Below are 20,932 nucleotides of genomic sequence, written 5' to 3'. Positions count from 1 at the left end.
AAACTACTCCAAACTTTTAAAAATAACTGTCAGTTTTTTTTATTACTCTGAAGCAATCATTTAAGGAGACGTTTCTTTTAAAACCAGACCTCTGCTCACTGCACCAATCCAGACTCCCCGAGGTCAAGTCTCCTGTTTAGCTTCCTGGGAACTCTCTTCCCAGAGACTTCTTTTCAGTTTCGTTCCAATTTCACCAGCCTGCGCTGGTCTGCAGTAACATCACCTCGGTGCTTGTTGGCAATGAAGGCTCCCAGGCCCCAGCCCAGAGCTCCTGAATCAGGATCTGCTTTGAACTGGGTGCCAGGATGACCCTTCCGCAGGTGGCAGTGGGAGCAGTGCTGGTGGGACTGTTCTGTCTGAGCTCTGCTTCTCTTCTCTGGCCCCGTCCTCGCCACCTGGTCCCCAGTTGGGCAAAGAAGAATGGCCCCTGCAGGTGTCAGTCCCGGGAGCACTCAGCCTGGTTGGAAATTCCAGGTGTGTCGTGGGGTTGCTAAGGCACCGCGAGCCTCCGCCCTGAGACAGGAGTGTTCGCCGCCGCATCCCCTGCGCTCGGCAGCAGCCTGTGGTCCTCTTCGAGGTTACAGTCAGCATTTGCTGAAGTTGAAAACTTGCGTATCTCCCCGGGCTGCAGTCAAAGCTGCAGGCGCTACACTGGGAGAAGGGCCTCCGACAGCAGCGAAAGGGCATGTGCACTCCTATTCCTGGGGGGTGGGAGGTCAGGGCTTCTCACACTTGCAGTATTGACATGAGGGGCTGGATGACTCTGAGGTTGGGGGCTGTTCGGTGCCTGTTCAGCGACATCCTTAGCTCTGTCCCCTCAGTGCTGGTGGCACCTCCTCCCCCAGTTGTGATAAATGAAAGTGACCGTAGACATTGTCAGGTATTTGCCCGAGGGCAGAATCGCCCCAGTTGAGAACCGCTGCTCTAACCCTCACTCCACCCCTCGGCCCCCGCCCTGGAAGTTGTGAACTCTGTGTGTGGTGAGTGGGTCTCATGGTCCTTACTCAGCAGCCACAGGTAAAATTAACAGAAGAACTGGCGAGAGAAGCCACATCACCCCAACCCTGCAGGTACCCATTGAGCCCCCCCGGCCGGCCCCTGTGGCCCAGGCACATTGATTGGATTGCTAATCATGGCAGGCCTGAGCTGTGCTTACTGGGGGCACAGGAAGCCCTGGGACTGGGGACCAGTTTTTTGCATACAAAGCTCCCAGCCTGCAGATGGTGTGTATGTGGGCCAGTTATTTTGGACAGTTCAGTTACAGGTATGTCCATCCAAAATTCCTTGTTATGCGGCAGAAATAACATGCGGGGCAACCTTCTCAAAAGAACTGCCCTGGAAAGGAGGGAAGAAAACTGGGGCTGATCCTGTTCGCTTGAAGGACAGAGCAGGCAGGGTGCCTAGGCCAAGAACAGAGCCTCTGAGGAGGCCCATCACCAATGACCTTCCTGTTCCACTGAAAGCCACATGAAATTGGGGGAGCCAGGCGCAGATACCCTAAGGGACAGGGCTGGGATATGGCTTCATTGTATCCACTGGATTCTTTCTGGGCCTGGGATAGCCCTGGTGGGTTGGAGGTTAGTCCACCAGGGTCTTTTGGGAGAGAGTCAACACCTTTATTTGGTAAACTCGTCAAACCACTGAATACAGAGTCAGCCTCTGTTGTGTGCAAGGGTCTTGGGAAGAGTCCAGGGCATCCTAGACGTGGGTTCTTTTCCTTCAGGTACTGCAGTCTACTTGAACAGCAGAAGCTAAATTGATGAGTCAAAGTAGCAATATAAGTTTCAAATACTTCAAATCAATAATAAAAGAAATGTCATATATCACAAGACCATGCCTTGTCAGGGTGTAGTCTAGGCAGATGACATACTTCCCTTTGCCCTACCTGTCTACCTACTGCCCACTCACCCACCCATTCATTCATTCACCCACCATTCACCCATCCGCCTGCTCATCCATCCATTGATCCAGCCAGCCAGCCACTCACCCATTCATTATCCATCTGTCTATCCACCCATCCATCCACCCATTTATCTACCTCTCCATCAACACTCATCCACCCACCCACCATCCACTCGTCTGTCCATTTACCCACTCACCCATCCATCATCTGTCCATCCATCCTTCCATCCACCCATCCTCTCACCCATCCGTCATCCGTTCAACTATCCACCCACCCACCCACCCATCCATCATCCATCCATCCATCATTATTCTCTCTGACTTAGGCTTTCTCTCTCTCATTTGTGCAGCAAGAACATACTGAGGTCTGCTCTGGGCTGGAGGGTATAAGGGCAAACACTGTTCCTGTCTTCCAGGAACCACCACAGCCTGGGAAGGCATTAGTGCCCCTTCCTCAAGAGCTTGCTGCTGAGAGTGCTCGTCTGTCCCTCCTCCCTCCGTCAGAAGGGAGCCCTGGCCAGCTGACAGTGCATTGTCCATCCTTGTCTCCCTCGTGGCTCATGACACAGGGCCTGGCGTGTAGCTGGAGTGCCTCGCTGCGTGTTGAGTTGAACTGGCCTGAGGATGGGGAGGGGTTTGACAGTCCAGGCTGGTGGGAGAGGTTTGGAAAAGCTAAAGGAATGGTGGTGACCGACGTAGGTTAAAATAGGACTTATAAGAAGTTTCCACGGGAGAAGAAAATAGATCCTTATCTCTTGGGCCCCATTTCCCGTCCAGTTTCTGGTTAAGAAGTGTGTGTGTCTGTGTGTGTGTGTGTCTGTGGGGGTTTCTCTTCCTCCTCCCTCTGGCCCTATGTTATGGCCCTGGGTGTGAAATGCAACCACACGTGATGTGTCCTTGCTGATCCCCACATGGCAGTTGAGTGTGCATAGTGCTGGGGTCTAGACCAGGCCAGCCCTCCTCGGTGGCGGGGGGAACCCTGGACCGGGCAGCCCACGCTGGTTCCCCAGAGGTGCTGCCGCCCCACCCCCGCCCTTCTCCCCGGGGCTGACCTCTCTGTTCTCACAAAGCTGCCCTTTCCTTCCCGCCTTGAAATCTGATAACGAAACTAATACCCAATATTTTTGCCTCCAAGAGAGGCAGGAGATAAACAGGAAGGCGCAAGGGATTAAGGTGTCTCTCTGAGAAAGGGGCTGGGGACGGGCTGGAGTTGGGTGACATCTTTGTGTGGAGCCCAGGGATCCAGATGTGAACGGCTTTGCCTGATGCATTTTTCCATTTGTGCAGAGAAAATAAAACAAAGAGAAAAGAAAACAAGCTGTAAAATACTTTGCAGAAGGTCGAGCGTGGGCAATTGCCACTTGATGTCCCCTGACAGCTCCAAGAGCGGGGGTGGGGAGGGGAAGCCCTGCCTTTTGATGTTCAGCCTCTGAGTTTCCTTTTGTGTGACCAGTTGTTTGGGAGAGCCTTTTGTTGGTGTTAGGTGCATGTGGAAGAGAGATGCCAGCCCAAGGTTTTCCTTGGGGTGGGGATGGGAGCTGAGCTCCCAGGAGGGGCTTAGATGCTGGGATGGTCCTGCTGAGGGAATGGGAGACAGCTGGAGCCGTCTTTAGAGAACAGGACGTAGGATTAGCATCTGCCTCCAAGAAGGACCAAGAGGGTGCTGCTACCGAGGCCTTTCTCAGTATAAGAGAGGCCTGCAGAAGTGAGGCCTGGGTGATCTTTCCTGATCCCCGTCCCTGGGCAGGTGTGTCAGGCCCTGTGACTTCTGTGCTAGCAGGAAAGATCCGATTCCAGGCTGTACTCTAGGTCCAGCTGCTCTTCCTTCCATTGATGTGGTCCTTTCCTCTGGGGCAGCGGGAGAGGAGCCTGAAGGCCTAGGTTCCAGTCCTGGGCGTGGTGGGCCTGGGCTGGCAGGTCACTTAACCACTCTGAGTAGCTCCCTATCATCCTGGACTGGCTGAGTTTGAAAGGACAGTGAACTTCTATATGCAGCATGGTCCTTCGTGTTGGTGGGCTGCTGCTGCTTTCTTTGTTCTTGATTGAGCTCAGCCCCAAGGGCTGGAGGTGCCGAGGTGTGCCTGTAAAGCTCTCAGGAGCCATCTCTGCCTAAGGTGGTATCTGGCTGCTTCCAGGCTTAAGGCATGAGCTGAGTCTTCTGTCTCCCATTGAGTCTCCTCTAAAGCACTTGTCCATCTCTACTTGCAAATATAGCAACTAACGGGTATGTGATTTGGAGGGTGAATTTAGGAAGAATATTTAAAGAATCTGATAACATCACAGAAAAATTAAAGGGGGAAATATTTTTTAAAAACTACAAAGGTAATATATATAAATAAGAAACTGGTAAAAACTATTTGCAGCTTGTATAGTAGAAAAAACAAATGGTTTTTAATCCATGATGTTTAAGAGCACCAGACATTGTGGAAAAAAACCACAACAACACCTTATTTGAAAACTGGGCAAATGGCATGAACAGGCAATGCACAAAAAATTAAATATAAATAGAAAAACAAACATGGAGACATGTCCAACCTCACTGGTAATCAAAGGCATGCAAATTAAAATCATGTGTGTGTTTTCCAGACAAATTGGCAAAGATTAAAAAAAAAAAAGAATTCTGATACCAAATGCATATTGTTATTCTTTTCAAGGGTGTGTTGAAATAGGAACTCTCATATCCTGCTGACGGGAGTGTAAGCTAGGACAGCCTTCCTTGAGGGGAATTTGGCAGTTTGGATCCCCAGTTAAACATGTAGACCCGCCGGGCTGGTGTGGCTCAGTTGGAGCATCGTCCCGTATGTCAAAATGTTGGGGGGTTGATTCCTGGTCAGGGCACATACCTAGGCTGTGGGTTCAATCCATGGTTGGGACATGGATGGAGGCAACCAGTCAATGTTTCTCTCTCACATCAATGTTTCTCCCCCACCCCTCAAAGAAATAAACATTTAAAAAATTCAAAACATGCAGACTCAAAATTTTAACTATCAATTCTGTGGTGAGAAATTTATAACACTCATCAGAGCAGAATACAAATTCATGAGTTCAGTGGTGGTTATCAGTGTGTTGTTTATAATAGTGAAGAACTGGAAACAATTCCCCAACCTGGGGAGGCCCTGCTTTTCAATGCCCCCACGGCAGGTCCAGGCAGCTCATTCCACATGTCCACGCACGGTACCATTAGACAACCTTTCAAAACTATGAAGAATGTTATCTGACACTAAAAAATAGTCACCACGATGAGGAAATAGGCTAGGAAGCTGAGAGGTACAGGTGTCATCCATGCCTGTAGGAAAGAATTAAAACAGCTCCACAGCTGAGCAGATGTCAGTTAAAACCCGCAAGGATGAACCTGCGTTGACAGCAGTTGGTGGAACTTTGAGTGCAGTTCTTTTCGTTTCTGCTTTGGTTTTTCAAGTACCCGGCATGATGCATGCATTTCCTTAGAAATTACACAAAATGCAGTTTAAAACAAGCTTAGCATAAAAAGTGGGAAAATTACGTTACAGGGTGAGCACGACCGGGCCAGGTCTAAGCTGGAGTTATCCTGGAGTTAGAGACCTAAGGAAGGAGGCAGGTGGCTGGCTTCACAGCATGGTGTGAGGGGGGCTGTGTGGGGGCTGACCAGTACCCGGGCAGCCCAGAGCCCTCCTGCCTAAGCTAGGCTGGTGGGAGGTGGCAACGGGCCATTGTGACCAACCAAGACCTAGAGAATGAAGAGGATGCAGGCAGAGGAGGAGGAGGCCTGGGAGAGAAGACCGTCCGTCCCAGGAGGTAAAGAACAGCATAAGCAAAGTCATGGAGGCCAGGCAGGTGTTCCTCACACAGGGCCCACTCTAGAGACTGAAAAAGTTTCCTGCTGCTGAAGCTTAAGAGTGAGAGGAGGAAGCAGAATCGGGTTCAGAGCCCCGGAGACCATGTGAAGTGGTGTCGGTTTTATCCAGAGGAAAACCAGGAGCCTTTGAAAGGTGTTCCGTAGGTACAGGGCATCCTTGGACTGGCGCTCAGAACGCCCGTCCTGGTCCCAGCGTTCAGAACAGCCCAGAGGGCTCAGCTCGGGAGACAGCGGCTCAGGCCTGGCAGCTTGGGAGCAGTGACTGGGTTTGGAGCAGCCACCCCTGGGTCCAAGCGCAGACCCCAAAGTGGAAGCTGAAAACATAGACTTGGGAGTCAGGAGCCTAGACGTGGTCCTGTGGCCGTGAGGGGTGAACGAGGCCGACCCGGAGGGCATGGGAGCAGAGGGAAAGGTGCTGGATCCTGGGGAGCTGTAGGGAACAGGCAGAGGGGAGAAGGAGCAGGCAGAGGGAGTCCGAGATCAAGGTGCTGGCAGGGCCGGCTTCTGCCTGTGTCCCCGCTGGTCTTGTCTCTGCGTGTGTGCCCCTGGTATCTCTGGGTCCAAATTTCCTCTTGCATGGACACCAGGCAGATGGGGTTAGAGCCCACCTGAACAGCCTCGTTGTAACTTAATCTCCCCTTCAAGGCCGTATCTCCAAATACAGTCCCATTCTGAGGTCCTGGGGTTAGGGTAGCATATGGGGGGGGGCACGATTCAGCCCCTCGCGAGCAGGATTTGGGCACAAGGCGGATGCCAGCTCCACCTCCCCACGGAGGTGTGGACCCTGGAGGGAAATGAAATTTCCACCTGAGAGGGAGCAGGAGTCTTGGCCATGGTTGAGGTACTGCCAGGTGGCCCACAAGCTTGCGGATACAAACAGGGGAGCCAAAGAGCGGATCTCCCCGGCCTGCGGGGAAGAAGGGTGTGGGGGGCAGAGTGTCCCCGGGGTCCCCCACGGTGCCCCTGCCTGACGGCTGTCCCTGCCTCCTCCAGCCTGCAGCTGCAACCTGCATGCCCGGCGCTGCCGCTTCAACATGGAGCTCTACAAGCTGTCAGGGCGCAAGAGCGGGGGCGTCTGCCTCAACTGCCGCCACAACACCGCCGGCCGCCACTGCCACTACTGCAAGGAGGGCTACTACCGCGACATGGGCAAGCCCATCACCCACCGGAAGGCCTGCAAAGGTAGGCGGCGGGCGCGGGGCCGTGGCCGCGGCAGCCTCCCTCTCTTTCCGCAGCGCTTCTCCTCTTCTCTTTCTCTTTTTGATGACCACACGCGCGCGCTCGCACGCACGGCCTCCCTGGTATTCAGAGGCGCGGGCTGAAACAAAGGGGCGATGGAGACATGACTCCGAGGAGAAGAAAGGAGGCGTGAGCTCCGCGCGGGTGCAGGGCGCCCCGCCCCCTCCCAGCTGCCGGTCGCTCCACACAGGTGTGCCGCATACCACAGGGCGGGGGTCACGTTCACCGGGCTTACCGTGGCACAAAGGGCTCTATTTTACCAAAACCAGGCAGACGGATTTCTTTGGATGTGTGCATGCACCTCCCCCCCGGCACCCCCCCCCCCCCACACACACAGTCGCTGCATAGTGGTAGCTTCAGGGTCTTAGAAGGAACATTTAATCCACCTGCAAATAGCTTGACTTCTCAGGACAAAAAATAAAAGGGAGCCGGGAGACTATTTTTGTTCACTGCCGCAAGCACTGATGTTTTAACTTCCTGCTCTTTCCTCCTACTAACAAACACGAAGCACTGGTGAGATGGCTCAGAGGAGCTGAGGAAACTCCAGGGAATTTAACGGCATTAGGGGAGCAATGGGACTCCCACCCCACACTGGCTTTTCAGAATTCCAGGAATCAGGGCTCTTTGGGGTGTCGAATTTGGGGCCTGGGGCCAGGGCTTGCTGTGAGCATGGCTTCCCGAGATGCGCTCTCTGAGCCTCTTGGACAGGGTTGTGACCCTTGAGAGACCCAAGCCATGGTGGACTCAGGCCCAGATGAGGAGCTACAGTAGAGGAAACCCTTCTGTGGCTTTGCTTTTGGATGCAGCCAGGATATCGTCTCAACAGGAAATCCACCCCGTTTTCGGCACTGGTCCGTGGGACCAGCTAAATGAAAATCCAGGGCTTCTCGTCCAGGAAGTACTAAGAATTTCAAAGTGACGGTAACAGAGCTTCAGCCACGCATGTGCCCGTAGGAGCACGGGGCCCGTGAAGCTGGCCTGGCTTGTGTGGAACACTTTTCTCCTAACAAACAGGTTCCCAGTATGCATCTTCCGGGAGAAATCCCCTTGATTTAACAGGTGGTTCCAAGCATGCTCTCCTTTCAAATCTGTGGACTTAAGGCTGCCTCTGGTGGTTGTCAAGAGAAATTTAAGCATCAAGGTAGTTGGGCTATTTCCACATCAAAAAAACAACTCATCCAGGTGAGAATCTTCCAGGGGCTGAGAAGGTGGACTGGGCTAAGGGACCCAGGGAATGCCCACAGTGGCAGGTAGGCATGAGCAGGGAGATGACCAGGGAGAGGGGGCTCTGGGTTTTCAGAGAACGTCATCGGAAGGTATCCAGCTCCTTCAGCTATGCCCGAGTGTTCGTTATGTTTCATTTACAGAAGAAATTGAAGCCAGGGTTTTGTAAACAACTGCTTGCACATAGATTTCTTGGGGATTTGGCCAAGAAATGTTAACCAAAAGTGGCCACTCAGCTGAATAAACGGAGAAATCTGCTAGTGGGTGAGCAAGTTGGACTCTGTGGAAAGGCGGTGGTCATGCACTGTCGTGCTAATTTCTGCTGTCAGGGCAGGGAATCCATGTCCCCTGGAGAGACAGGAAGGAGCAGGGCCTTGGCCATCTTGCCATGTGCCTCCCCTCCCTCTCCCCTGTTGCCGGGGGCAGGGATAAGGGCCACACGCGGTCCCTTACCGCTGTGAGTGAGATGTCAAGAAGCCACAGGACTCTGGGAACCTGCAAATCATCCTCTGGACCTCTGCCACTCTGGTTGAAAGGTTGGAGACACCAGCTCCCCAGAGGGAGAGAAGCAGGCACACGGGGGTTGGTCCTGTCTTGTCATTTCAAAAGCTGTTGGAGCCTTAGTGGCTGTGTGTTCCCTCTCGGCCCTGGACAGCGGCTGCCCACAGCCTTGGTGGGAACACCCTGAGGAGAACCCACCGAAGAGGAGACATGGGTGGATAGAGTCTGCTCAGAAGGATACCTGCATGTCCTGCTGGGGCAGCGTGACAGGAAAGGGTGGGACTCTCAGTGCGTTCTGAATGGTGAGGAAGAACAAGGCTTCCAGGATCCTGCCACCCAAATGGTGAGGGAAAACACTACCTGGCTGGTCCTAACACGAGTTGGTGAGGAAAAGCGTTGCCCAAAGGGCCCTGCTCCATGATGGGTGAAAAAAGACACTGCCTGAAAGAACTGCTCTCTGAGCGCTGAGCAGGGAGAAGGTGACCTGAAAGGTCTTGCCAGGTCACTGATGAGGAAGGGCGTCTCTCGAAAGTGCCAGATCTCTCCCCTCTGCTCTGCCTTTCCTGGTGTCACCCCTTTGAGGGATGTGGGGACTTTGGATCCTCAGTTCCCTCACGGGATACTTGTCACCAAAGGGAGACCCTGGAGTCTCGTCAGGAGCCAGCCGTAGTCCCGATGCTGGCTGGCAGGGGTGTGCCGTTGAGATCCTCAGATGGGGGTCTCTTCATCCCCTCTGTGGAGTCCATTGTCTTGTCTTCCCACGGCGGGATGGGCTGAGGAAAGGATTTCTTCGGTGGGAGCATTTGGCCCAGTATTTTCATCTCTGATGGTTTGCTCTTAGAGGCTTCCAAATCATGGAGCTGAGGAGCTACCCCCAAGGCCCGGGCCTTCTGGGGTTGACCTCAGGGAGCCCCAACCTAGCCCTCAGGCGAAGGCTGCCCTCCTGCGCTCTGTGTCAGATGCATTTCACTGGGAAACTGGAACAGCGGGCAGCAGCTCTTGACTCAGGTTGGCAGGTGACCTGAGGAAGGTTAGGGATGGCATCAGGGCCTTCTTTACCCTCTGACTTTCCAGGGCCTGGGGGAGCCCAGCAGGGGGCTGAGGCCACCCAGACACTCCTGGAGACTGGCTGACTCCCAGCCTTGTTCAGTTTAGAGCGGGGGTGGACCCAGACAAGAACCGCTCTGAGCAAAGGGCGTTAGATTCCAAACGTTGTTATGCAGTCCCCCATTTGGGAAGTTTCGTAGCAACAAATTTGTTGGGTTCTTTCTCCTCTCCCGTGGGCCAGAACCATCCCGGGGCTGGCAGGGCTGGTGCGTACAAAGGGCTGTAATAAACATGCCCGGGGAACAGGCCGCTGCACTCTCCCGCTATTCAGCGCGATTTCACAGCACTGGGAAGGCCTCATTATGGCGCGGGCTGTTGTCCTATACAAAGTCAGATGAGATGAATCTCTCCCTTTTCTCCGCAGAATGGTTTGTGAATGATACTCCTCTTGGAATCTGTCAAAGAGATAGGCGGTTTTGTTTACCATTTGTCTTCTTTATGGACTGGGGGGCGCTTTCTCTTTGGAGCCGGCAAAGAAGATGTTGCCACTTAACCATTTCAGCCATGCTTCCATTTAAATGATATTAATTTATCATCTTCCCAAACCATCTGTGATGGATAAAGACATTCCAGGAGTCTCCCGTGAGCCGAATTGTGATGAGAAGGGAGAAATTAACCCCTGCATGTAGCGTCCCCGCACAAAGGGCTCTCATTCCATCTCACTGAGCGGCCTGTTCCGTTCACTCACTGCCCTGCCCCCACCCAGTCCACAGTCAGCGTGGCTGAACGCAGGCTGCCCAGGAGGTGCAGAGTCCTAGGACCATGCAGGCAGCGGCGGAGCAGAGGAACGCGATGCTCCTCGCTGTCCTGGCCAGTGCACCCTTGCTGCTCCCACCCACCCCATTTCTTCAGGCAGCTGTGCTGGGGGTTGGGGAGGAAGCCAGCCCCTCGGCCTCCCCCTGTGGCTCCCTGCCCACTCTGTACTGCTTTCCATTTCTTTCTCCCTCTCTGTTCTTCTCCTTCACATCTGGGTGTCCACGGGAAGGCAGGTTCTCAAATACTCGTTTTGTTCAATATTTTTTTGTTATGTTGGTGAGATGTCCTAGGAGCTTCCTTTGCTTTGATCAGTTAGCCTATGGTAAAGCTGGTTTTGTTGAGCATATTTCTAGTTGCAGAAGCTGTTGACGATGTCTGTACCTTTGTCTCTAACTTGCACGGAAGTTCTCACCCTTGGCTTCACTTTGGAGCCACGTGGAGATTCGAAAATACTGATGCCTGAGTCCTACCCCGGAGATTCTGGGTTAATTCATGGGTCCGGATGCAGCCCCGGCCCTGGGAACCTGAAAAGCTTCCCAAGGTGGGTCAAATGTGTGTAGCCAAGGCTGAGAACCAGGGCAGTGGGTGAGTAAGAAACGAGGACTGCCAGCTATTCTTGGCTCGAGAAAGGTGGCCTCGGCCCCAGCGTTTATTCTTTTGAGGGGAGAGACTTATTATCAATGAGCTAAAAAAAAATTTATGGCTCTCTTGATGAAAACTGGGTGGAGGGGGTGTGTATTTAGTTTTTTAAAGACGTAAGTCTTGCCAGGCAAGGCTGGGAGCTTAGCTAGTGCAGCCTGGTGTTTCAGCGTCCAGAAGGAAGCTCAGGGGGACAGGGGTGCGGGACTGCACACGTGTGCATGTGTGTGTATGTCTAGATTTGATCGTCTGAGCGTTTGGTCAGGGCAGAGCTAGGAATCTGGGACCGCACCCCTTTCTGACTCCAAGGTGGCGTCTGTGAGCCCACAAATGCCCCAAAGCGTCAGGAGTGCCCCTTCACTTTGTGGGTCTCTTGTCACGTTTCCATTTCCTGTGGTCATTTCCGGGGCGCAGGGAAAACGGGTTGGTCACCTGATGCAGGGAAGGGTACTCAGTGGCTCAGAGGGCAGAGACCACAGCCCACGGAGTGGACTCTCCCTGGGGAGAGAGGAAGCCAGAGAAGAGAAAATCGCCATGGAAGCTCAGCACTCAGCTCCAACCGTGGCCTCTGCGGGTGCATCCTGTTCCTGTTCCCTGGGGATTTGGAGGAGGTGGGATTTGGAAGTCTGATCTCCATATTGGCTCTAGAACATCAGGCGAGTCACAGGCCTTTCTAGCCCTCAGTCGCCTCAGCTATGAGCCATTTTCAGATTTATGGTCTCTGAGTCTCATCCAGCTTTGACATGACACATTCCATGTGTTGTTTTTGAATAGTGAAAATTGTGCCAGTCCCTGGTACAACAGGAGAGTGTCTTATATCGGTGACCTGAGACCTTGGACAAGCTGGCAGAAATCAGGCAGAGGTGGTTTTGTTCCAAGTTCTTTGCAGAGGAAGAGTCCCTGCTCTGTGACTGGACCCACACAAGGGCGTCCCTGCTCTAAAACTGGGTCTTCAGGCCCAGCCCTTTGTCTCATTCCCCTGTGCATCCTTGGCTACTTTCTGGGTGCCAGTCCGTCTCTGAGGCCTATTCTCTTCCCTGTTCCCGGGTCTTGAGCAGAAGAGCTTTTGCTACCAGGGGAGCAGCAGGTGGGCTCCAGCCAATGGCCTTGGGATGAATAGCTTTTAAAAGCATGGATCTTGAGCCCTGGCTGGTGTGGCTCAGTGGACTGAGCACCACCTGTGAACCGAAAGGTTACAGATTGGCTATCCAGTCAGGGCACATGCCTGGGTTGTGGGCCAGGTCCCTGGTCGGGGAGGTGTGAGAGGCAACCACACATTGATGTTTCTCTCCCTTTCTTTCTCCCTCCCTTCCCCTCTCTCTAGAAATAAATAAATAAATAAATAAATAAATAGTCTAAAAAAAGGCATGGATCTTGGAGTTATCACGACCCATCCCTGGGCAAGGAGTGCACCCTTTGGTGCCTCAGTTTCCTCATCTGAAAACGGGGTTAATAATAGTTCCTTCTGCCTCCTAGGACGATGGTGTCAATTAAATGAAGTGACATAGAGGAGGTTCCTGGCATGTGGCACCACTCCGTACTTGTTAGCTGGTAGGATTATTTGTACAATTAGAGGAAAATAGAATAAGTGGGAAGCGCTGCGTGGCCAGCATGCACACACAGCAGAGACGGTCCCGTTGGCTCTCCAGTTGCCTCACTCTTTCAGTGAGGGGTGGTGCACAGGGGAGCCGGGGCCCTTAGCCCCGGTGTGGACTCGGAGACCGATTCCCACAGGACGGGGCCAGGCCCCGGGGATTTGTCCTAATGCCGTTGCACAGTCTGGATAAAGGATTTACACGCTTTGGGAGCAAAAATGACAAACAAGTTGAAGAGCAGAGATGAGTGTTGGCAGCTGCTCGTGGACGTCCTGTGTGCAGAGGTGGGGCCGGGCTGCGTGTGTACAAACGTGGCTGTGAAGGTGCGGCTGAGAGAGACCCCGCCTGCCCGGAGCCTGTGCGTGCAGACTCATGCCCCCCTGCCCCCCAACTTTGGGACCCCTCTGTATGAGCTGTGCCTTTTCCCTCATCTGTAAATCAGATGCAGGAAGACTATAGTTAACTAGATCAGGAGGGTCAAATAGCCCAGTTTGAGGTTACCGGGCTCCCCTCCCCTTCCACTTCCTGCTGTCTGCACCTTGATCCGAGAGTGGCAGGGGAGAGGAGAGGTCGGGCAACTTGAAACATTTATTTTTCTGTGCCTCGTTAGCCACTGTGGGGAGAAGGAGAAGCGTGGCTGCGGAGGAGGCTGACACAGGCAGCTGAGATGAAGTTGGTGGATTATCTGTGGATTTAAAGGCGTCTCGCTCCCGCACTGGCGTGCAGAATTTAGGAGTGGAAAGTGTTTCTAGTCAGGCTGATCCAGGATACCTGGGGATGGTCTTCCCTGCTTGCTCCGCCTTCTTCCCTCCAGTTCACAGGGTAAAGCAAGTAGCCTTTTCCCCGTTGGAGAAGTTGGTTCCCTGATTCTGCAAGTATTTATTGAGCACCTGCTATAAGCAGGAACTTGGGTTGCTCTCTGGGGGAAGGTTGACGATAAACAAAGAAGAAGAAGAAAGCCTAAGAGGATTGTAAATTGTGCTGAGTTACGTGGAGGAAATGAAGAGAGTGGAAAGAGAGTATAGGTTGGGGGAGCCACTCTGCGAGGCGGCCAGAGAGGACCTCTGAGACCAGGACATTGGAGTCGAGACCCGGGGTGTGAGGAGTAAAGAGCCGTGTGGGAGCTGAGGGGAGAGTAGCACCCACGTCTGCAAGCAGGAAAGGGCTGGTGGGCCTGTGGCCAGGGGTGGAGGGGTTGGCGGGGGAGGGCAGGGTTTGCCCTGAGGCCGGGGCGTACTCCTGCTTTCGGGGCCCCGGGGCACAGGCCACCCTCACCCAGGGCAGAGAGGAGTGTTTGCCCTTAACTCTCTGGCAGGAAGAGGCGCATCTCTGCAGTGACCTGCCGGCCTGGAGTCCCAGGCGGCCTTGGGGGCGGCCCCAGGGAGCAGCCACGTTACGTTGACTGGCAGCTGTCCTAGGATTCCAGAGCAAGGCAGTTTCTTGGCCTGGCTGCTCTGCCCCTTGGAGGCCTTGAGACCGTGGTTGAGGACGACATCTCCCCGTTGGACCGTGGTTGGGAAGGGCCTGCCTCCTCCAACACCTGGTGTTTGGGCACTTCCTTCTTAAAGGGCAGAAAAGATGCTAATTATATTAGATTAGGGCCCACCCTAGTGCCTTTATCTTAATTACCTCTTTAAGGACCTTATCTTGAAATATAGCCACATTATGAGGCGTTAGGATTAGGACTTGAAACATTTGAATTTGGGGGGAAGGGGGCGGGTTTCAGTCCATACACACAAGTTCAGGCCCAAAGCTCTCCGTCACGCCTGGCAGGCGATGTGGGTGGCAGGCGATGTGGGTGGCAGCCGTTGAGGATGTCAGAGTGAGGATGGGGGCTGTGGTTGTTCCATCCCCTACCCTCCTGCCTGGAGCTACTCCCGGGGGTCACTGCCATTTGAAGGTCCTGCCTGACCCCAAAGACCCTGAGAGCCAGGTCTTCAGGAAAAGTAGCCAGACCCCCTGATAGGAGCCCAGGATGGACTCCCAGAGGGCATGGTGTGAGCTGCAGTGAGGGGGCCGGCCGCAGGCGTGCATGTCCCCTGACGGGGCTGGCAGGCCCTCAGGGGTCCAGGACAGAGAGCATCCGGGAAACAGGGAAAGGCAGCTGCGCGAGACCAGCAGCCTGGGGTCAGGGCTGCCTGCCTTCCAGGTCAGCTCTGCCGGGGCTCTCGAAAACCCTGGGTGTGCTGCTTTTGGCTGACAAGGAAACAGACTCAGGGAGGGATCCGGCACCACTCGGTGGGCAGTGGTGTCCCGCAGGGCATGGACAGAAGGCCTGATGTGTCTGGCCATGGGAGGTTGTCCCTGCCCCCTTGGCCAGGACACTGCAGGGAAGGGCAACAGTGGGGCGGTGGTCCCCGTTCAGGCCACTGGCCTGGATCCTTGGAGCCATATAGACACCAAGCCTTAGGCCGTTAAGTTGGAAGTAACTTAGTGGGAGTGTAGACCTCTGTCCTTACAGGTGAGTCGCCTGAGGCTGAGAGCAAGTGAGCCACTAACCCAGGGTCACACAGTGCTGCCGGCAGGACAGGCCCAGACCTGGGTCTCCTGAGGCCCGCCTGAAGCTGTCTGTGTGCCCTGAGCATCTGTCCTGTCTGGTGGCCCAGAGCAAGGACAGTCGAGCTTCTCCTCTGCACCTGGAGGCCCTCCAGGCCGCCTCGGTCCCAGGAAACCTAATCCTGCCGCCTTCTCAGGGCCCTGAGCTTCCATCTGGTCTCACCTTCCTCTTGACGGGGAGCCCTGGAGTGGTTTGTGTCCCATGACCAGGTGCTGCCTGCTCCGTGCAAATGAGGTGACCTGCCGTGGAAGGGGTTTTCCTGCTGAAAAAAGTGGCGGACTTCCAGGGACATGGGAGGCGCCCCATGGGCTTCCTGTGGCAGCAGGCGTTCTGAGCCAGGCCGAGTTCTCACAATCAGGGCGGTTCTCCTCGTCCCCTCACCAGACCCCTGGGAGGGGAAGCCCTTCTCTCACCTGCAGTCCACGTTCTTTTGTTCTTTTCAGCTTGGCCGCCCCTCTCCACAGTGCGAGAGTGTGTCTGCGCTCACGTGTGCTCCTCTGTGTGTGTCTGCGTGCGTTCGTGTTGCAGAAATAGCGCAGGACCCCTTCAGCGTTCTGTCCCTAAGGGCCAGGGCCTGGGGCCTCCTTGTGCCAGGTGGCGGCTCAGACCCCTTCCTTGGCCACCGCTTGGTGGCTCCCCTTGTCCCGGGCTGCAGAGGAGCCCACTGAGGAGGCTGTCGCTCGTCAGTTCCCCCCACACCCTCCTTTGCACAGAGGGGTAATTTGGACTGTCCTTATAAATAGCATTTGGGGGAAAGTCTTGTGTTGAATGCAATGCAAGTCTGTCTCTTAGGATCGTGTTTGACCATGCATAGCAAAACCCATTTAGCCTTGGTTTCAGCAGGTTTAAGTATGAATGTCTCCTTGCAGAATAAGAAGGAAGTGGGGGACTCCTGAGAAGGTGAGGGCTCTGGGGCACCCTCAGAGATTGAACCTCTCTATCCCCCACATGGCCTCCCTCTGCCTACAGGTTTCTTTTTTTTTCCTTAAATTTTTTTTTATTTTTTAGAGAGAGAGGGAGGGAGGAGGAGGGGAAAAGAAACATCAATGTGTGAGAGAACCATCGATTGGATGCCTCTCCCATGCCCCCAGCCGGGGGGCCTCGCCCACAATCCAGGCACGTGCCCTGATCGGGGATCAAACTGGCGACCTCTCAGTTTGCAGGATGACACCCGACTCACTGAGCCACAGTGGTCAGGGCTGCTTGCAGGTTTTCCTGTCAGTCCGTAGACTTGCCCTCTGTGTGGCTGTGCCAATTTCACAGGCAGGTGGGAGGGCCAGAGCTGACCGCGGTCTGGGAATGTGGACATGCTGAGGGGTTTACAGGTGTTGCCTGAGGGGTGGCACTGCACTGGAGGAACTCTGCTTCTTGGGGTCCCACTGCCCTGGAGGTGACCTGAATAGCTTTCTGAGCAACTCTCCCCTGCCCCCTACATGCGCTCTCCGGGTTCCTGGTGGCTTCTCTTCCTGGAACACTGAGTTGTGTGGAGCCGTGGTTAGCCTTCTGCTTCCATTAGACGAGGCTAAGGGGCCAGTTGGTCAGTCTTTGCAGAATCTCTGGAGGAAGATTGTGAAACCAAGATAAAGCATCCCCAACTTTCATCCAGGGTGGGTCCTTGGGAAGTGCCTGCTCCCCGCGGTAGACACAGCTGGCTAACCATCACAGAGGATGGCCCTCAGCTCCTGCTGACCTCGGCTGGCACAGTGAGAGGTCACCGGCTGCGAGGGGCTGTGAGGGAGGGACACACAGTCCTCCCACTGCTCCCCCCAGCTCTGCTCTGGGCCAGCTCCTGCCACGACAAGGATGACCTGGACCCGTGACGGTGCCTGGGGGTGACTTCTCTGCGGTCCTTCAGTGACCGAGCAGCATTTGGTGACCTCTGTCCGGCCAAGTCCCAGGGTCCTGACATTAAGGCTGCACAGCTCCATTCTGGCAGCTCTGAGGGAGGACGTCATGGCGCACACCTTAGCATCCCCAGCATGCGTGTGAGGGCTGGCCAAGGCCGAGACTTTTCTTATGAGTAAACAACAAAAACCACCACCACCAACAACAATACCACCAACAAAAACCAAGAAGAAAAGAAAAAACAGTGGGGAATGCACTTGGATTTGGCATAGATTTAAGAAGACGAGTCTCCAACAGAAGGATTTACTGCTGTCTCCAGGGGCAAGACTGGGACGTGGTCCACCTTCCTCCTGTGGGCCCGGCAGTGTGAGGGCCCCGCAGGCAGCCCACCAGGCTGCCGGCTTCTGTCCTCCTCTAGCCTGTCAGGGAGCACCCACAGCCTGGACCCCCACCCCTCCAACCGCTCTGGGAAGCTCTCACGTGTCCAGACACAGCTTCAACAAACAATTCCTCACATTCCTGCCCTTTCTGCTCTCCCCGCCGCCTCCTTCCTCCTCCTAATTCTCATCCGCCAGTCCCTGCCCAGGCTGGCGGGAGAGGCCACGGCCCGGGCGGCAGAGCGTGCGTCACGGAGCGCGGTGCTGGCTGGAGGGGCTCTACTTCGGCTCTTCTAGGAGCTCCACTCTCCCTTGTTTCCTTGGGTGTTTTGTTCCCATTTGGAGCTGAAGCGCATAGCAGCGTGTGGTACCGATTCCAAGTGCGGCAGGATGCCTCCTGAAGACACCCCTCCCCTCCCCTACTTTCCTTGGGAGAGGGAGGGGGAAGAGGAGGGGGAGAGGCAAGAGCCAGCCTCCTTCATGCAGGCGCCCCTTCCCACCCCCATCCAAGTCCACGGCCTGGGTCCGGGGAGATAGGGCTGAGCAAGGGACGCGAGGGCCCAAGCTTCAGGAGTTGGTGGGTGTCTTGGCAGCTCGGGTGGCGGTAACAAAACACCACAGACCGGGAGACTGAGACGACAGATCCTTACTTCTCACAGTGCTGGAGGCTGAGAAATGCAAGGTCTGGGTGCTGGCAGATTTGGTGTGGGGTGAAGGCCTGCTTCTTGCTGTGTGCTTGGGGAGACCTCTCTCCTTCCTCTTAGAAAGGCGCCCATCCTACCTTGAGGGCCCCATGCTGTGACCTCATCTAAACCTAATTACCTCCCACAGGGCCCACCTCCTAATTCCATTGAATGGGGGGTTAAGATTTGAACACACCGGCTTGGGGGATACAGTCAGTCCACAGCAGTGGGGCTGTCCCCCCAATGTCCTCTGGCCACTGCAGCGCTGGAATTTGTCCCTAGAGCACAGGAAGGGCGTCAGGATACGCTGTGGCAGAGAGTGGATGGGCAGCCCTTGCTCTCCAGTCCCTTGCAAACCAGGAGGATGGGCATGAGGCATGTGTGTCTGTGTAGCGGCCACTGGCCTGGGACTCGGGGCCTCAGCTCACCGCCCAGCTTGGCCATTCCCTTTCTGGGACACCCTTGTGGGGGGTTCCTTGTCCTCCCAGCCTTTGCACATTTAATCAGGTGTTTAAATAAATGATCATGGCAGTTCTCCCCAGGGCTACAGGCCATGGGTTTTGTGATCTGGGAGCCTGAGCCTCAGACAGCCAGGCTGCGCAGGGTGGGTGGGCAGAGCAGGTGGGGGCAGCAGTCTGGAGGGTTGCACCTCCCTGGTGACCCCCTCTGACTTGGAAAACCCCGGGGCTCCATCAGGCTCCAAACCCTGCCTCTCCCACCCAGAGGGTGAGCAGGGAAGTTCGGGGGCCAGGTGCTGGCAGGGGTGGAGGAGTGAGAGGCACAGACTTGTCCCGTGCAGAGAAGGTGTACCCCCCAGTGCTGACTCCTCCACTCACCATCAGACTCTGCATTCCTGCAAACGTGCTTCAATGCTGCCTTCCCCCCTGGCCCTTGGAAGGGCTCCCCGGCTTCACCTCACTGCTGCCAAAACAGTCCTTTCACATCAGCCCATTGTGATTTTCACTTCCCATTTTCAGGTAGGCCGCTGGCCGGTTATCAGAGTTTCTGGAATGTGTCTGGGCTTGGCTGGGCCAGCTCCCCCATTCCTGCTCTTCCCCTAGGGTGGCGTCGTGGGGTGCTGCTGGATGGAGAGGGACCCCGGGGAGGGTGTGCCCTGGCCCCTTCCTATACTCTGACCCTCCTGTTTTGTGTCCTCTGCAGCCTGTGATTGCCACCCCGTGGGCGCCGCTGGCAAAACCTGCAACCAAACCACCGGCCAATGTCCCTGCAAGGATGGCGTGACTGGCATCACCTGCAACCGCTGCGCCAAAGGCTACCAGCAGAGCCGCTCCCCCATCGCCCCCTGCATAAGTACGCGCGAGCACGCTGCTCCCCGAGGCTCTGGCTTGGGTGTGGGGGAGGCCCCTTTCCAGAGGCTGGGCGCTGACATCCAGGGAGCATAGTGCTCGTGGACACAGACTTCTGTGCTCACGGGGACCCTGTTTGTGACCCCCAAGCCCGTGGGGTTCTTGCAGAAGCAGCTAGAGCTCAGCAGAGCCAGCCAGGCTGTCTGTGACTGTCTGTCCCAACAGCAAAGTGAGTCTCCTGCTCCTCAGCAGAAGCAGGCCCCCCTCCTAAGCCCGGGTCCTGTTTCCATTGCCACCTTGACCTTGGACCCTCTTCCTGCGGCCACCATTGCTGTATGGGAATTCCAACCCCATCTGCCCTGGCAGGCTGAGAGCGGAAAGCACTGACACCACAGGCCTTTGAGGAAGCTAGGCGGGGCTCCCACGGTCCTTAGGAAGGGTGGGAGCACTCCCGAGGGTCCTGGAGGCCCTGTAGGGCCAGCCATTACCCCTTAGTTGCTGGAACTTGGAGGAGGGGGGTGAGCAAGGTGGCAGGGGCCACTCAGGGGCCTTGACTCAGATGATGTAAATACCTTATAACTGGTGGGATCACACAGATGTCATGAGCAGAGGCTTAGCCCTGGGGGGTGAAAATCAAGCCTGGTGGAGACCTGGCCCAGCCTCGCCTGGTGATTCTCGGGGCAGGGCTGGCCTAAGCCCAGGAAGGGAGGCAAGAGGAGCTGACCCCAGCCTGCCAGGCAGGCCCGAGAGCAAGTCTGCTTCTCCAGAGCGGGGTTTGCACACCTGTCCCGGGAGCTTAAACCAAGGCATGCTTTTGTATGGCTCAGGTGTGTGGGAGTTTGTATGTTTGTTTTGCCTTTTTAAATTGATTGAAACAAAAACAAAAGAAGACTGTTTCTGACATGTGAACGTGATATGGAAGTTCAGTGTCCTTAAGTAAAGTTTTATGGGGACACAGCCGTGTCCGCTGTTCACACTCACCCACGGCTGTTTTTCAACCACAGGATTGAACAGAGACCATGTGACCTCCACAGCCTAAAATATTTTCCAGCTTGCCCTTTGCTGAAGTCGGCCGTGCCTGCTTCCGGGGGTTAGCGTCCCTTCGCTGTGGGAGGGCTCTGGCTGTCTGGTTGGTCACAGGGCACTTGACAATCTTAGACACAAGCAAGCGGTTCAGGTCCCTCACCCAGCAGTCCCTTGGGGTCCTTGGAATGGTTCCGGTGGACCTTGCCCTAACCCCATCCCCACACACACCTTGACACCAGGCGGGAGCTTCAGACACTGCCCCTCACCTGTCCGTTGGGTGTGACCTTCACGTCCCGACACGCTGGGCTGTGTGGGTTTCTAAGCCAGGAGATGTGTCTG

At 55.2% G+C, this 20,932-nt stretch overlaps 1 protein-coding gene across 3 annotated transcripts in view; it reads left to right on the top strand.

Moving 5' to 3' along the window:
• NTN1 (netrin 1) overlaps positions 1-20,932 on the top strand; it is a 188,736-nt gene that overhangs the window by 121,847 nt on the left and 45,957 nt on the right. For all 3 annotated transcript variants that reach the window (XM_090291090.1, XM_090291089.1, XM_090291088.1), the window contains exons 3-4: positions 6,731-6,919; positions 19,422-19,571. In XM_090291090.1, the coding sequence (XP_090147216.1) occupies positions 6,731-6,919; positions 19,422-19,571 (339 nt within the window). The remainder of the gene's footprint in view (positions 1-6,730; positions 6,920-19,421; positions 19,572-20,932) is intronic.

The sequence above is a fragment of the Furipterus horrens genome, unplaced genomic scaffold, assembly GCF_987537825.1.
Source record: "Furipterus horrens unplaced genomic scaffold, mFurHor1.1.pri manual_scaffold_11, whole genome shotgun sequence".
NCBI classification, from domain to species: Eukaryota; Metazoa; Chordata; class Mammalia; order Chiroptera; family Furipteridae; genus Furipterus; species Furipterus horrens.
The sequence above is the reverse complement of the archived record's forward strand: the minus strand, read 5'-3'. Positions and strand labels throughout refer to the sequence as shown.